Below are 15,360 nucleotides of genomic sequence, written 5' to 3'. Positions count from 1 at the left end.
ATGATGGCAATGCCAAGTTTCTCATTGAATTTGTCAATATTATTAGGAAATCATCACACCCTACCTTAATTGTTGGTGATTTTAATATGACTAGAGAAGAGAGAGTGATAAAAATAAACGTAGGTTTACAGTAGATAGTATCCTTTGTAGAACGTTGTAATGGAGATTGGAGAGTGAAATGATATACAGGAGTCGGACCTGCTTTGGTAAAAGCCCAATGCCAGCCTTTTGTTTCACATTCCCTGCTTATTTTGGTGAAAAGCCACAGAAAGCTCAAACAAAAGGGCCCTAACTCGTATGCCCGTTTTTAAAAATTGAATTGGACAAATGAGGAAGTAATGCTTTCATCCACAATCTCTGCATAAGAGATGTATCTAAGCACCATGCGTTGAGTGAACATGCAACACCGGATTTGCGGCACTCGGCGGCCATGGAAGCCGTTGTGGTATCCCACAGGTTGTTGCGGCGTAAGCATGCACAGGCGCTTTTTCTGGCGCATGCCTATTTATTTTGGAATCGTAGGTTCATCAAAGATATCATATCTGAATATAAACTTGATTTTGTGGGATCCAAGAAACAGTGAGGCAAGATTGTCCAACTGAGTTCTTAAGTAGTACCGGTGGGAAATTTTTACTTTCCCTGGGATGACCCCGGCAAGATGCAGATGTGGAGGAATTCGGGTTGGAATAAATAATAACACATCTGATGTGTTGGAATTTTTTTGGGGGAATAGACGATGATGTTCATGATAACTAGTAAGGAGGATAACTTTACCTGGAATTTAGTAGTGTGGTATGTGGTGATGCACAAAATGATGGCAATGCCAAGTTTCTCATTGAATTTGTCAATATTATTAGGAAATCATCACACCCTACCTTAATTGTTGGTGATTTTAATATGACTAGAGAAGAGAGAGTGATAAAAATAAACGTAGGTTTACAGTAGATAGTATCCTTTGTAGAACGTTGTAATGGAGATTGGAGAGTGCTCTCATTGATAGGAAGTTCACTTGATGCAACAACCATGTAGAACCTACCTTTTACTTACTAGATAGGGTTCTGGTATCACCCTCCCCCGAGGAACATTCCCCTCATGTTTGTGTGACAACACCGCGAAGTGAGGTCTCAAATCATGCTCCACTTTTAATTAAATCGAGAGAAACCTCTTTTGCCATAAGTTTTTAGATTTGAAAGCTGCTAGTTTCAAAGAGGTGGTTTACCCGATTTAATTTTAAAAATAATTGAGCGAAATCTTCAGAGGGTTACTCAAAATAGATCAATGGAAAAGAAGGTCCAAGTGCCTGAGAAGCACACTTAAAGGTTAGAAAATAATGTAGAAGGAGAATACAAGATGAAAGGAAAGAGATTGCACAAAAGCTTGATAATATAGACAAGAAAGGGAATAATTTGCACTTGATGTAGAGGATAGAACTGCTCATGATGTATTTTAAAACCAACTAGGTAAAATTATCAAAGAGGAAGAAACTAAGTGGTTGCAAAAGAGAAAGAGAATTGGAACTCATTGATGGAGATGGAAACACTAAATACTATCAAGCAAAAGCCTGCATTGGAAGTAGGGGTCATTGTCTCTTATGCCCCGTAGAATTACCATGAATAGGTCTCTTGACATCCAGTAGCGCCACCAGAACATGTGCTCCTTGTACACCGGATCGGTGAGGTGGAAGTAGTCTTTGTAGAGTCGGGCATGCCCATCGACTCGATTACGCGGTATATTGGCCGAGCGGCTTGCAGCCCTTAGTCGAGCCCCGTTACACCGTATCTGCTTGGCATGGTGCTCGTGGAGGATGGAGGCTGCAACAACCATGAATTGTGATGTCACATCGGACTCCATGTCAGAAGAGGTGTCAATGCATTCGCTGGAGCCTCTCGAGCGACGAACCGATGTCCATATGTAGGGAACCAACAATGGATCAATCGAAAATCAAATTGGCGCAAAATGGCCAGAAATGGCATCCGAAAAGTTTGTCGAGATCGTACCACGCAATTGGCCGAACAAGGACGCTAGTGATGCGGGAAAGTCCTCTCCACTACCTTAGCTCTGATACGTCTCCGACGTATCGATAATTTCTTATGTTCCATGCCACATTATTGATGATATCTACATGTTTTATGCATACTTTATGTCATATTTATGCGTTTTCCGGAACTAACCTATTGACGAGATGCCGAAGGGCCAGTTCCTGTTTTCTGTTGTTTTTGGTTCCAGAAATTCTAGTAAGGAAATATTCTCGGAATCGGACGAAATCAATGCCCAGCATCCTATTTTTCCACGAAGCTTCCAGAACACCTGAGAGCCACCAGAGGGGAGCCACTGGTGGGCCCGAGATGATAGGGTGGCGCGGCCAGGGCCTGGGCCGCGCCCCCCTACTGTGTCACCACCCCGTCAGCCTTCCGACTCCGCCTCTTCGCCTATATAAAGGTCCCTGACCTAAAACCTCGAGACGGAAGAGCCACGGTACGAGAAACCTTCCAGAGCCGCCGCCATCGCGAAGCCAAGATCTGGGGGACAGGAGTCTCTGTTCCGACACGCCGCCGGGACGGGGAAGTGCCCCCGGAAGGCTTCTCCATCAACACCACCGCCATCTTCATCAACGCTGTTGTCTCCCATGAGGAGGGAGTAGTTCTCCATCGAGGCTCGGGGCTGTACCGGTAGCTATGTGGTTAATCTCTCTCCTATATGCTTCAATACAATAATCTCATGAGCTGCCTTACATGATTGAGATTCATATGATGATGCTTGTAATCTAGATGTCATTATGCTAGTCAAGTGGGTTTTACTTATGTGATCTCCGGAGACTCCTTGTCCCACGTGTGTAAAGGTGACGAGTGTGTGCACCGTGTGGGTCTTTTAGGCTATATTTCACGTAATACTTATTCACTTGTTATGAATGGCATAGTGAAGTGCTTATTTATATCTCTTTATGATTGCAATGTGTTTTGTATCACAATTTATCCGTGTGCTACTCTAGTGATGTTATTTAAAGTAGTTTATTCCTCCCGCACGGTGTAATGGTGACGAGTGTGTGCATCGTGTAGTACTTGGCGTAGGCTATGATTGTGATCTCTTGTAGATTATGAAGTTAACTATTGCTATGATAGTATTGATGTGATCTATTCCTCCTTTCGTAGTGTGAAGGTGACAGTGTGCATGCTATGTTAGTACTTGGTTTGGTTATGTTGATCTGTTATGCACTCTAAGGTTATTTAAATATGAACATTGAATATTGTGGAGCTTGTTAACTCTGGCATTGAGGGTTCGTGTAATCCTACACAGTTAGTGGTGTTCATCATCCAACAAGAGGGTGTAGAGTCTAGCATCTATTTATTTATTCTGTTATGTGATCAATGTTGAGAGTGTCCACTAGTGAAAGTATGATCCCTAGGCCTTGTTCCTAAATATCGCTATCGCTGCTTGTTTACTGTTTTACTCCATTTATACTGCCTGCAATATTACTACCATCAACTGCACGCCAGCAAGCACTTTTCTGGCGCCGTTACTACTGCTCATATTCATTCATACCACTTGTATTTCACTATCTCTTCGTTGAACTAGTGCACCTATTAAGTGTGTTGGGGACACAAGAGACTTCTTGCTTTGTGGTTGCAGGGTTGCATGAGAGGGATATCTTTGACCTCTTCCTCCCTGAGTTCGATAAACCTTGGGTGATCCACTTAAGGGAAACTTGCTGCCGTTCTACAAACCTCAGCTCTTGGAGGCCCAACACTTGTCTACAAGAATAGAAGCACCCGTAGACATCAAGCTATTTTCTCGGCGCCGTTGCCGGGGAGGAAAGGTAAAAGGCACTCATACTCCGGTCCCGGGTAACTAAGTACTTTTCTCATTGCCGTCGTGTGTGTGCTCAAAGCTATTTCCTTTAGATCCTGCAATTGCATCTTTTTGTTTCTTTTTACACTAGTTAGGCATAATGGACAACAATGAGCTTCTTATTCTATTTCCTGATTTAAGACATGGATGGTTTGATGCAAAAATTAAAAAACCTATGGAACATATTAGTATGAACGCTTTGAACACCATTGTTGCTAATGATATGGAAAATTCTAAGCTTGGGGAAGCTGGCTTTGATGAGCATGATATTTTTAGTCCCCCAAGCATTGAGGAGAAAATTTACTTTGATGATACTTTGCCTCCTATTTATGATGATTATAATGATATTGGTCTTTTAGTACCTCTGTTATGGAGGATAAATTTGATTATGATTACAATATGCCTCCTATATTTGATGATGAGAATAATAATGATAGCTACTTTGTTGAATTTGCTCCCACTACAACTAATAAAGTTGATTATGCCTATGTGGAGAGTAATAATTTTATGCATGAGACTCATGATAAGAATGCTTTATGTGATAGTTATATTGTTGAGTTTGCTCATGTTGCTACTGAAAGTTATTATGAGAGAGGAAAATATGGTTGTAGAAATTTTCATGTTACTAAAACACCTCTCTATATGCTGAAATTTTTGAAGTTACACTGGTTTTATCTTCCTATGCTTGTTACTTTGCTCTTCATGAACTTGTTTATTTACAAGATTCCTATGCATAGGAAGCATGTTAGACTTAAATGTGTTTTGAATTTGCTTCTTGATGCTCTCTTTTGCTTCAACTACTATTTCTTGAGAGTGCATCATTGAAATTACTGAGCCCATCTTAATGGCTATAAAGAAAGAACTTCTTGGGAGATAACCCATGTGTTTTTTTTACTACAGTACTTTGTTTTATATTTGAGTCTTGGAAGTTGTTACTACTGTAGTAACCTCTCCTTATCTTATTTTATTGCATTTTTGTGCCAAGTAAAGTCTTTGATAGCAAGGTTCATACTAGATTTGGATTACTGCACAGAAACATATTTCTGTCTGTCATGAATCTGGGCATAATTCTCTGTAGGTAACTCAGAAAAATCTGCCAATTTACGTGCATGATCCTCAGATATGTACGCAACTTTCATTCAATTTGGGCATTTTCATCTGAGCAAGTCTGGTGCCACTTTAAAATTCGTCTTTACGGACTGTTCGTTTTGACAGATTCTGCCTTTTATTTCGCATTGCCTATTTTGCTCTGTTGAATGGATTTCTTTGTTCCGTTAACCTCCAGTAGCTTTGGGCAATGTCCAGAAGTGTTAAGAATGATTGTGTCACCTCTGAACATGTGAATTTTTGATTATGCACTAACCCTCTAATGAGTTTGTTTCAAGTTTGGGGCGGAGGAAGTTTTCAAGGGTCAAGAGAGGAGGATGATATACTATGATCAAGAAGAGTGAAGAGTCTAAGCTTGGGGATGCCCCGGTGGTTCATCCCTGCATATTTCAAGAAGACTCAAGCATCTAAGCTTGGGGATGCCCAAGGCATCCCCTTCTTCATCGACAACTTATCGGGTTTCTTTTCTTGAAACTATATTTTTATTCAATCACATCTTATGTACTTTACTTGGAGCGTCCGTGTGCTTTTGTTTGTGTTTTTGTTTGAATAAATGCTTGTGTGGGAGAGAGACACGCTCCGCTGGTTCGTATGAACACATGTGTTCTTAGCTTTTAATGTTCATGGCGAAGGTTGAAAGCTGCTTCATTCATTGTTATATGGTTGGAAACGGAAAATGCTACATGTAGTAATTGGTAAAATGTCTTGGATAATGTGATACTTGGCAATTTTTGTGCTCATGTTTAAGCTCTTGCATCATATACTTTGCACCTATTAATGAAGAAATACATAGAGCTTGCTAAAATTTGGTTTGCATAATTGGTCTCTCTAAGGTCTAGATAATTTCTAGTATTGAGTTTTGAACAACAAGGAAGACGGTGTAGAGTCTTATAATGTTTACAATATGTCTTTTATGTGAGTTTTGCTGCACCGGTTCATCCTTGTGTTTGTTTCAAATAACCTTGCTAGCCTAAACCTTGTATCGAGAGGGAATACTTCTCATGCATCCAAAATCCTTGAGCCAACCACTATGCCATTTGTGTCCACCATACCTACCTACTACATGGTATTTCTCCGCCATTCCAAAGTAAATTGCTTGAGTGCTACGTTTAAATTTCCATCATTCGCCTTTGCAATATATAGCTCATGGGACAAAATAGCCTTAAAAACTATTGTGGTATTGAATATGTACTTATGCACTTTATCTCTTATTAAGTTGCTTGTTGTGCGATAACCATGTTCCTGGGGACGCCATCAACTTTTTACCTTTGTTGAATATCATGTGAGTTTCTATGCATGTTCGTCTTGTCTGAAGTAAGGGCGGTTTTCACAATCAAATGGTTTGAGTATGCATACTGTTAGAGAAGAACATTGGGCCGCTAACTAAAGCCATGAATCATGGTGGAAGTTTCAGTTTGGACATAAAACCTCAATCTCTTATGAGAATATTATCTGTTGTTGAATGCTTAAGCATTAAAAGAGGAGTCAATTATCTGTTGTCTATGTTGTCCCGGTATGGGTGTCTAAGTTGAAGAATGATCAAAAGCGAGAAATCCAAATGCGATCTTTCTCCTTAGACCCTTGTACAGGCGGCATAGAGGTACCCCTTTGTGACACTTGGTTGAAACATATATTATGCAATGATAATCCGTGTTAACCCAAGCTAATTAGGACAAGGTGCGGGCACTACTAGTATACTATGCATGAGGCTTGCAACTTGTAAGATATAATTTACATAATACATATGCTTTATTACTACCGTTGACAAAATTGTTTCATGTTTTCAAAATAAAAGCTCTAGCACAAATATAGCAATCGATGCGTTCCTCTTTGAAGGACCTTTCTTTTACTTTTATGTTGAGTCAGTTCACCTATTTCTCTCCATCTCAAGAAGCAAACACTTGTGTGAACTGTGCATTGATTCCTACATACTTGCATATTGCATTTGTTATATTACTCTATGTTGACAATTATCCATGAGATATACATGTTACAAGTTGAAAGCAATTGCTGAAACTTAATCATCCTGTGTGTTGCTTCAATGCCTTCTACTAAGAATTTATTGCTTATGAGTTAACTGTTATGCAAGACTTATTGATGCTTGTCTTGAAAGTACTATTCATGAAAAGTCTTTGCTTTATGATTCATTTGTTTACTCATGTCATTACCATTGTTTTGATCGCTGCATTCATTACATATGCTTACAATAGTATGATCAAGGTTATGATGGCATGTCACTCCAGAAATTATCTTTGTTATCGTTTACCTGTTCGGGACGAGCAGGAACTAAGCTTGGGGATGCCGATACGTCTCCGACGTATCGATAATTTCTTATGTTCCATGCCACATTATTGATGATATCTACATGTTTTATGCATACTTTATGTCATATTTATGCGTTTTCCGGAACTAACCTATTGACGAGATGCCGAAGGGCCAGTTTCTGTTTTCTGCTGTTTTTGGTTCCGAAATCCTAGTAAGGAAATATTCTCGGAATCGGACGAAATCAATGCCCGAGCATCCTATTTTTCCACGAAGCTTCCGAACACCTGAGAGCCACCAGAGGGGAGCCCTGGTGGGCCCAGATGATAGGGCGGCGCGGCCAGGGCCTGGGCCGCGCCCCCCTACTGTGTCACCACCCCGTCAGCCTTCCGACTCCGCCTCTTCGCCTATATAAAGTTCCCTGACCTAAAACCTCGAGACGGAAGAGCCACGGTACGAGAAACCTTCCAGAGCCGTCGCCATCGCGAAGCCAAGATCTGGGGGACAGGAGTCTCTGTTCCGACACGCCGCCGGGACGGGGAAGTGCCCCCGGAAGGCTTCTCCATCAACACCACCGCCATCTTCATCAATGCTGGTGTCTCCCATGAGGAGGGAGTAGTTCTCCATCGAGGCTCGGGGCTGTACCGGTAGCTATGTGGTTAATCTCTCTCCTATGTGCTTCAATACAATAATCTCATGAGCTGCCTTACATGATTGAGATTCATATGATGATGCTTGTAATCTAGATGTCATTATGCTAGTCAAGTGGGTTTTACTTATGTGATCTCCGGAGACTCCTTGTCCCACGTGTGTAAAGGTGACGAGTGTGTGCACCGTGTGGGTCTCTTAGGCTATATTTCACAGAATACTTATTCACCGTTATGAATGGTATAGTGAAGTGCTTATTTATATCTCTTTATGATTGCAATGTGTTTTGTATCACAATTTATCCGTGTGCTACTCTAGTGATGTTATTAAAGTAGTTTATTCCTCCTGCACGGTGTAATGGTGACAAAGTGTGTGCATCGTATAGTACTTGGCGTAGGCTATGATTGTGATCTCTTGTAGATTATGAAGTTAACTATTGCTATGATAGTATTGATGTGATCTATTCCTCCTTTCGTAGTGTGAAGGTGATAGTGTGCATGCTATGTTAGTATTTGGTTTGGTTATGTTAATCTGTTATGCACTCTAAGGTTATTTAAATATGAACATTGAATATTGTGGAGCTTGTTAACTCCGGCATTGAGGGTTCGTGTAATCCTACACAGTTAGTGGTGTTCATCATCCAACAAGAGGGTGTAGAGTCTAGCATCTATTTATTTATTCTGTTATGTGATCAATGTTGAGAGTGTCCACTAGTGAAAGTATGATCCCTAGGCCTTGTTCCTAAATACTGCTATCGCTGCTTGTTTACTGTTTTACTCCATTTATACTGCCTGCAATATTACTACCATCAACTGCACGCCAGCAAGCACTTTTCTGGCGCCGTTACTACTGCTCATATTCATTCATACCACTTGTATTTCACTATCTCTTCGCCGAACTAGTGCATCTATTAGGTGTGTTGGGGACACAAGAGACTTCTTGCTTTGTGGTTGCAGTGGTTGCATGAGAGGGATATCTTTGACCTCTTCCTCCCTGAGTTCGATAAACCTTGGGTGATCCACTTAAGGGAAACTTGCTGCTGTTCTACAAACCTCTGCTCTTGGAGGCCCAACGCTGTCTACAAGAATAGAAGCACCCGTAGACATCAAGCTCTAAGCCTATACTCCGGCGAGGCGTGGCACGAATAGACCTGTGCTACTACGGCGGTGTGGCATAGCGGCGGTGTTGTGCTGGCGTCGCCCTGGGTCTACAAAGAAGGGGAGGGGACACAAATGAAGGTTGTTCGATTTTGTTGTCGCTGCCGTGCCGGCCGGCTAGGAATACAAGGTCAAGCGCAATATACACTCAGCGTCTGCGATGACACATTCACGACGCAAATTTGAGTCCCGTTTGCATCCCTACGGACATGCCGGTCAGTTTTCATCGAACCGTTGGACTGACGGGTAGACCAGTTTTTTAACCACGCGAACACAAACGGTCACTTTATGTCTATTTGCATCGAGCCGCTGGAGAAGCATTAAGAGGTAGAGAAAGGAATAAAGACATCATATTTAATGCCAACATGGATCAAGGTAAGAAAATAGGATTTTTGAAGTAATCACTTGTTTGTTGAATCTTCGTGTTGCCAAGATTCTTTAAGAAAAAAATTTGGCTAAAAAAGAAGTCCCAAGGTTGTTTAATGTGTCAATGAATAAAAAATTACTGTCGGGGATGTGGTTGAAAATCGGGGTGAATCTACTCAGGTTTAGGAGAGACATGGTTGGAACTTTAAGAGTGTGGTGGCTGAAATTGAAAAGCCCGATAGACTAGTTTATGAATTAACTAGCTTTGTAAAAGTCCATGTTAAATCTTTTGTCCTAGCAATGCAGTGTAGCAGGACTAATCCATTTTTTAAAGAGAGAAAGCGGGACAAAAGATTTGTCACCATTCATTAAACAAGGAGAAGTATCTTGACAAGACAAAAGCAAAGATAAAAGGTTTACAATGCCAACTACTCCCCCAAAGTTACAACACTCAAGTGCTTGGCGCCCGCGGCCACCCAAAGACTTGCATCATCCTTGATTGCCTTAAGAAGTATCGTTGTTGGGGCGGATTTATTTCGGAAGACCCTCACGTTCCTTTCATTCCAAATAGTCCAAGAAGTGAGCATAGTGATGGAGGCCATGGCCTTGCGGTTTGGAGAGTTATGGGTCGACATGCTTGCCCACCAAGCTTGAATGGAAAGATCTGACATCCACGAGTTGATGTCGATAGACTCAATCCCAATCCAACCTTTGATCATACCCCAAAGCCTTTTTGTGTGGCGACAATGTGAGAACATGTGTGGTGCCGTTTCTTGAGATTTGTCTGCCCCCTTCTCTCAAGCCTATCCGCCGTGCAAAGCCTATTTTGAATAGCCAACTAAGCGAATAATTTAATCTTTGGCGGCGCCCAAATTTTCCAAACCATCTTGTTCATTGGGTGTTGGTGGCACCAAAGAATTGGGCCTTATATGCAGAGCTTGGTGGCACCGAAGAATTGTTCCTTATAAGTTCATGTGGGAAATAAAAATCCAACTCAGAGTCCAAACCTTTATCTGATTGGTGCTCAAGAAAAGAATTTTAACTAGAGATGTTTTACTTCATAGAGTGGGGAAATGTGTATCAAAATGTTTGTTCTATGGGAACAATGAAATGATATCACAGCTTATGCCCTCTTGACAGATATATCTGTAATGTTGTTAGTTGCACGTTTGGTATTAACTAGCAATTTGAATCTACTGAACAAAGCATATCTATCTAGCTCAGAGGGTTTAGAAGAAAATGAGAGGTGCTGAAATTTGTGGCATTTTAAATAAATCAGTTAATTATGAATCTTCCGTGCACGTGTGCACTCACTAGTGGAAAGCTAGGAACCTAGCTTGTTTCCAAAATAAATGGCCTGATGAGCCTTGCTATGCGATCTTCAGAATTTACTATTTGTTTCAGTGGTGGGAGTTTTCTGCAAGTGACACGGGATGCAAAGGACCAGCTCATTCTCTACGCTAAGCTCTTGGGAAAAAAATAACAATGGGTGTTCAACGCCAAGAGAAACTAGGCGCCGTGGATTCCTAGGCTGGGACAATTTAAGAAAAGGGAAAAAAGAGAAGGGAAAAAGGAAAATAGGAAAAAGAAGAAGTTGAAGGCATTTGGAGAAAGACCTCTCTTCTTCGCTGGGTCTAGGAAGAAAAAGTGAAGAAAGGAAAAAGAAGAAAGTGTGCAGGCAAAAGGAGAAGGCCGAAGCTTAGTTAGTTAGTTTCCTTAGTTTCATTTTTTTCCACTTCTGTTTCTTCCTTTTGTTTCTCCTTTTTTCTCTCGGTGTGAACGGGATTTTGGTTGCTATTGCCTGCTTGGCATGCAGTACTATTTTTTCATGCCTGTGGTGGCTGCGTGTCTTGGTTCAACTTTTTTTTGCGGGGTTGGTTGAACTTTGTAGCATGTGATTTTATTAATAAAATCGGGGATGTCTCGCAAAAGAGCCGAGTTCAAGCAAGTTAGACTAGTCTTAGCTCAGCTCATACTTTAATTCGAGTAAACTTACACCAAGTCGAGTTAAAGGTTGAGCTGTAAAAATATAGTTCATGCTCAGCTCATAACCATTTCGAGCAAATTATGAGCGAAGATAAATACAAAAAAATCAATATGTTTTGCATGTAAAAGGAAGAAAAATCCCATCTATGGCATAGCAATGGAATAAATTAAAACCTTCAGTATTTTTCATAATTAAATCACGTGCATAATATAGAAGGAATAAACCTCATAAAAACATATAAATTAAAACAATATCGTATTTTCTTTTAAGATATAGCATAATAATGTTTTTCAAGCTATCGAGCTAAATCCACGGTCTCAAAAAAAAAAACTACTGACCACTCGAGCAATTAGGGCACCCATACTCATACTCAGCTTATTTTTTGTTCAAGTCAATCTTAAGTAGACCTTCTCATCCCTGAGTACCCTTTGTTCTATTAAAAAAAGGAACCTGGACCTCAGCTTCTCATCGTGGACAGCTCATGTCGAACAATGGATATGTGGAAATGCGCAAGGCTGGATTCGGGACGACACGTAGGGGTTAACTCACTTAAATGTTCTAGGTTAAATTGTATAATTATCTTTTCTTTGCTTATTCTAACAAAACGTCTGGTTGGTGTAGTTGGTTATCACGTTAGTCTCACACACTAAAGGTCCCCAGTTCGAACCCGGGATCAGACATCATCTTTTTGTTTTGTTTTTTCCGCACATTTTTGTTTTGTTTTCCTTTCTCTTCACGTCTGTCTCAAGATGTCCAGAATTCACATTTTCTGGATCGCTCGTGTCTTGCCATATCGAGGAGCTACAAACTTTTCATGCAGAGCTGACGCGGAAAGTGTTTTGCCGCGAAATCTCATAGAACCAAAAGGGGACAACAAAAACCAGGTCGAAAGTTGGAATTTTCCTATACTGGCCACGACCAGATCTCCGTGATCTGTTGGCCGATCACACCCGCCACCAGCCCACCACCAGCAACACCGCTCAATCCTCCTTCCTTCTGGAGAGTCGATGCGTGTCGAACCTGCCGCTGTGTCTGTCTGCCCCTCGCAGCGCCACCAAACGTTGGGAGGAAGCAGAGGATGCCTCTGAGACGAACACCTGGAGGAGGAAGAAGGAACCATATCCCACCAAACCATGAACGGTGGTGGGGGCTGGCAGCTGGTTCCTTCCATCTTGCTCCGCTGTCACCATTAGCAGAAAAGAGACGAAAATCGCGGCACCGGATGTTTGGAGTGGGCGAATTTTCTATGCCAGCTCCGATCAATCACCTCAATCAGTGAGCGACAAACTCTTTCTTCTTTTAAAAGAGAATTTGTCGAGGTGTCCATTGCCGGGAGTGACGAGAACCCCCCAGCTGGACACAATGGCTGGACCGCAGTGTCCGGGCTTGTGTGTTTGACGCAGCTGGGCAGGCAGGTGTCGAGCTTCCAGATGAAGCGAACAAGAAATATCCCATGCTCGTTTCCTTCTTCTTTCTTCTTCACGCAAGAGTAGGAAGGGAGGAATCGAAGCAGCCGTCCCGGATCTGTCCTCTTGATCCTCGCCTCCTTTTCTTCTGGTCAAAAATATCTTTGATTCCGCTTCATTTTATATTGAAGCCCGTCTTCGAATGTTCGGTGCTCCGGTTACGGCGGCGCAGCTTCTCTGACCTGCCTTCACCAAGTCAGAGAGCCACAGTGCCCTAACTTGGCACGTGAGCCGTTGGATCGAAAATGGATGGAAGGATCTAGGGGCTGGAGATAGTACTGTAGGTAGGTACTGTTGCGGTGGTACTGTAGCAATCGGTCCTGTAGCTGGGTACTGTGTCTAGCATCCTGTAGCTGTACTGTAGCATGAGATCTAGAGTGTTAATTTTTCATCCAACGGTTAGGAAGCAGCCCAAGTTAGAGGTACTGTAGCTTCCTAACTTGGCTTAACCAGGTCAGAGAATCCGGAGAGCACGGCGAGCTAGTACCGCCCTAGGCATGGAATCCTGCTTGCCAGATCTGCTGGAGATTGCAAATTGTTCGAACCTATCATCCCTTAAGTCCGAACTGACAAAATATCTGATGCAAGTCGCTGCTACTGCTAGTAGATCTGAACTGAAGCATCAGCAGACTGGCTCTAGTACACTTTTGATGGAATTTCTGTTCCGATTTCAATGATCCAACTATGGTTACACCAAGATGTTTTTTTCCGTAAGGCAAAGCATAATAGTCTCCTATATAATCTATGTACTCCACTGAAGTTGATTCAGGGAGAATTTGTTGCGAAAACAAGAAAAGAATGTAAGAGGAAACAAATTAATCAGTAGAATCACTAGCACTAATTTTGATTCATCCTACTGTTACTAGTACTATAGGGAGGATCGCATCAGCTGGCCATGGTCGCTACGAGTGATTCCTGCGCCTCAGATCGACGACGACCACGGAGATGTTGTCGGAGCTGTTCTTGGTGAGCGCGAGCTTGGTGAGCATGGCGGCCGCCTCTGCGCACCAGCGGTCCCTGCCCCTGCGCAGGCACGCGGTCGCCACCTCGCACGCGGTCTCGTTGCTGACCACGTCCCACAGCCCGTCGCTTGCCAGTATAAGGCACTCGTCCCCGTCCGTCCTCTCGGTGACCGTGACCTCCGGGATCGCGTTCACGAAGGGCTTGAGGTAGCCGTCCCCGATGGCGCGCGACATGGCGAGCACGCCGAGCACCCGCGCGCCCTCCCAGAAGATGACGCGCCCGCCGGCCGCCTCGATGCGGGCCAGCTCGTCGGGCCGGTCGGGCTTGTGGTCGGAGGAGAGCGGGACGGGCTTCCCGCCGTCGCGGCACAGCACGGCGCGCGAGTCGCCGCAGTTGGCGAGGATGATGCGGTGGGCGTCGACGACGGCGACCACGGCCGTGGAGCCCACGTGGTCGCACTTGTTGGCCTCGCAGCGGCAGCTGGGGCTGGCGGTGGCGCCGCGCGCGGCCGCGGTGGTTACCTCCGCGTCCATCCGCGCGAAGCTCCGCTCCATGGCGGCGGCCCAGGGGGAGGGGTCGGAGGAGGTGGTGGTGGTGGTGGGCAGGTCGGAGGCTACTAACTCGTGCATCCGGTCCCGGCACGCGTCGGCGACGTGCGAGCAGCCGTGCCCGTCGAACACCCCGTAGAAGTCGCGCGGCTGGGCGGAGTCTTTGTCCGCTGCGGCCGCGGCGAAGGCCTCGCGCACGGAGACCGCGTCCTCCATTTCGCGCCTCCGCCCGACGACTGAGGCGAACCCGTGGCGCTTGGCGGCCACCACCTCGCCCCCGGCCGCGCGCCGCTTCCGGGTGGCCTCCTCACCGCCCTCGGGCGCCTTGGACGCGATCTTCCACCGCGAGGCTGAATCCCCCGCTCTGCGCCGCCTGCCCGCCCGCGCCCTTGCCCTGGCCTCCGCCTCCGCCCCGACCACGACCGCGGACGTGGCCGAGTCGCAGCACACCTGCGCCATCGACATCAACACCAAGAAACCTCCTCCTTCTGAAACTGCCGCCGTCCCCGCTGCTGCTTGTTGGATGTGAGCTACCAGGAGAGAAGATGAATCGGAATGGAGGAGAGTGGGGCGCGCTGCCTCATTTTAAAGTCCTCCCCTCCTCCCGAGTCTCCTCCATGAAGGGCAGGTGTCGCCATCTCTCAGGCGCACGCGACACATGCCGCCCGATGCTGCATCCTGGCCGTCCACGAGTCGCGCGCGGCACGCGGCGCGCACCACGACACGTGCACCCACTCGCCCGCGCCCGCCCAAAGGGACACGTGACGAGCGGCCGCTGTAGCACCTCACTAATCCTTGTTACCAGTAAACTAATCCGACAATCAAAGTCTAATCGCGCCGAACGAGCTGGATTTGTTTGAATAATGGCGGGGCACCGATGCGCGACAGCGACCGGGGCCCCCTCGCGCCGCGACGTGTCCCGTGTAGGCGGATGGATGGAATTCGCGGAAAATTCTCTGGTGCAAACTCGTCGGGTGTGACTCGACGCCGTCGGATTCCAAAGGTGAACC

At 44.6% G+C, this 15,360-nt stretch overlaps 1 protein-coding gene and 1 non-coding gene across 2 annotated transcripts; one reads left to right on the top strand and one right to left on the bottom strand.

The window, feature by feature from the left end:
• Positions 1-11,979: 11,979 nt before the first annotated feature.
• On the top strand, positions 11,980-12,053 carry TRNAV-CAC. The gene has a single exon. It is a non-coding gene; the product is annotated as a tRNA-Val (tRNA).
• A 1,467-nt stretch (positions 12,054-13,520) lies between these two features.
• LOC124653804 (probable protein phosphatase 2C 68) lies at positions 13,521-14,815 on the bottom strand. Its single transcript, XM_047192871.1, has one exon. It carries the CDS (start codon positions 14,813-14,815, stop codon positions 13,742-13,744), a length of 1,074 nt encoding a protein of 357 aa, XP_047048827.1. The 3' UTR covers positions 13,521-13,741.
• Positions 14,816-15,360: the final 545 nt, after the last annotated feature.

This window comes from Lolium rigidum, chromosome 5, assembly GCF_022539505.1.
Source record: "Lolium rigidum isolate FL_2022 chromosome 5, APGP_CSIRO_Lrig_0.1, whole genome shotgun sequence".
NCBI lineage: Eukaryota > Viridiplantae > Streptophyta > Magnoliopsida > Poales > Poaceae > Lolium > Lolium rigidum.
Note: the sequence above shows the minus strand (reverse complement) of the source record. Positions and strands in the feature narration are given on the sequence as shown.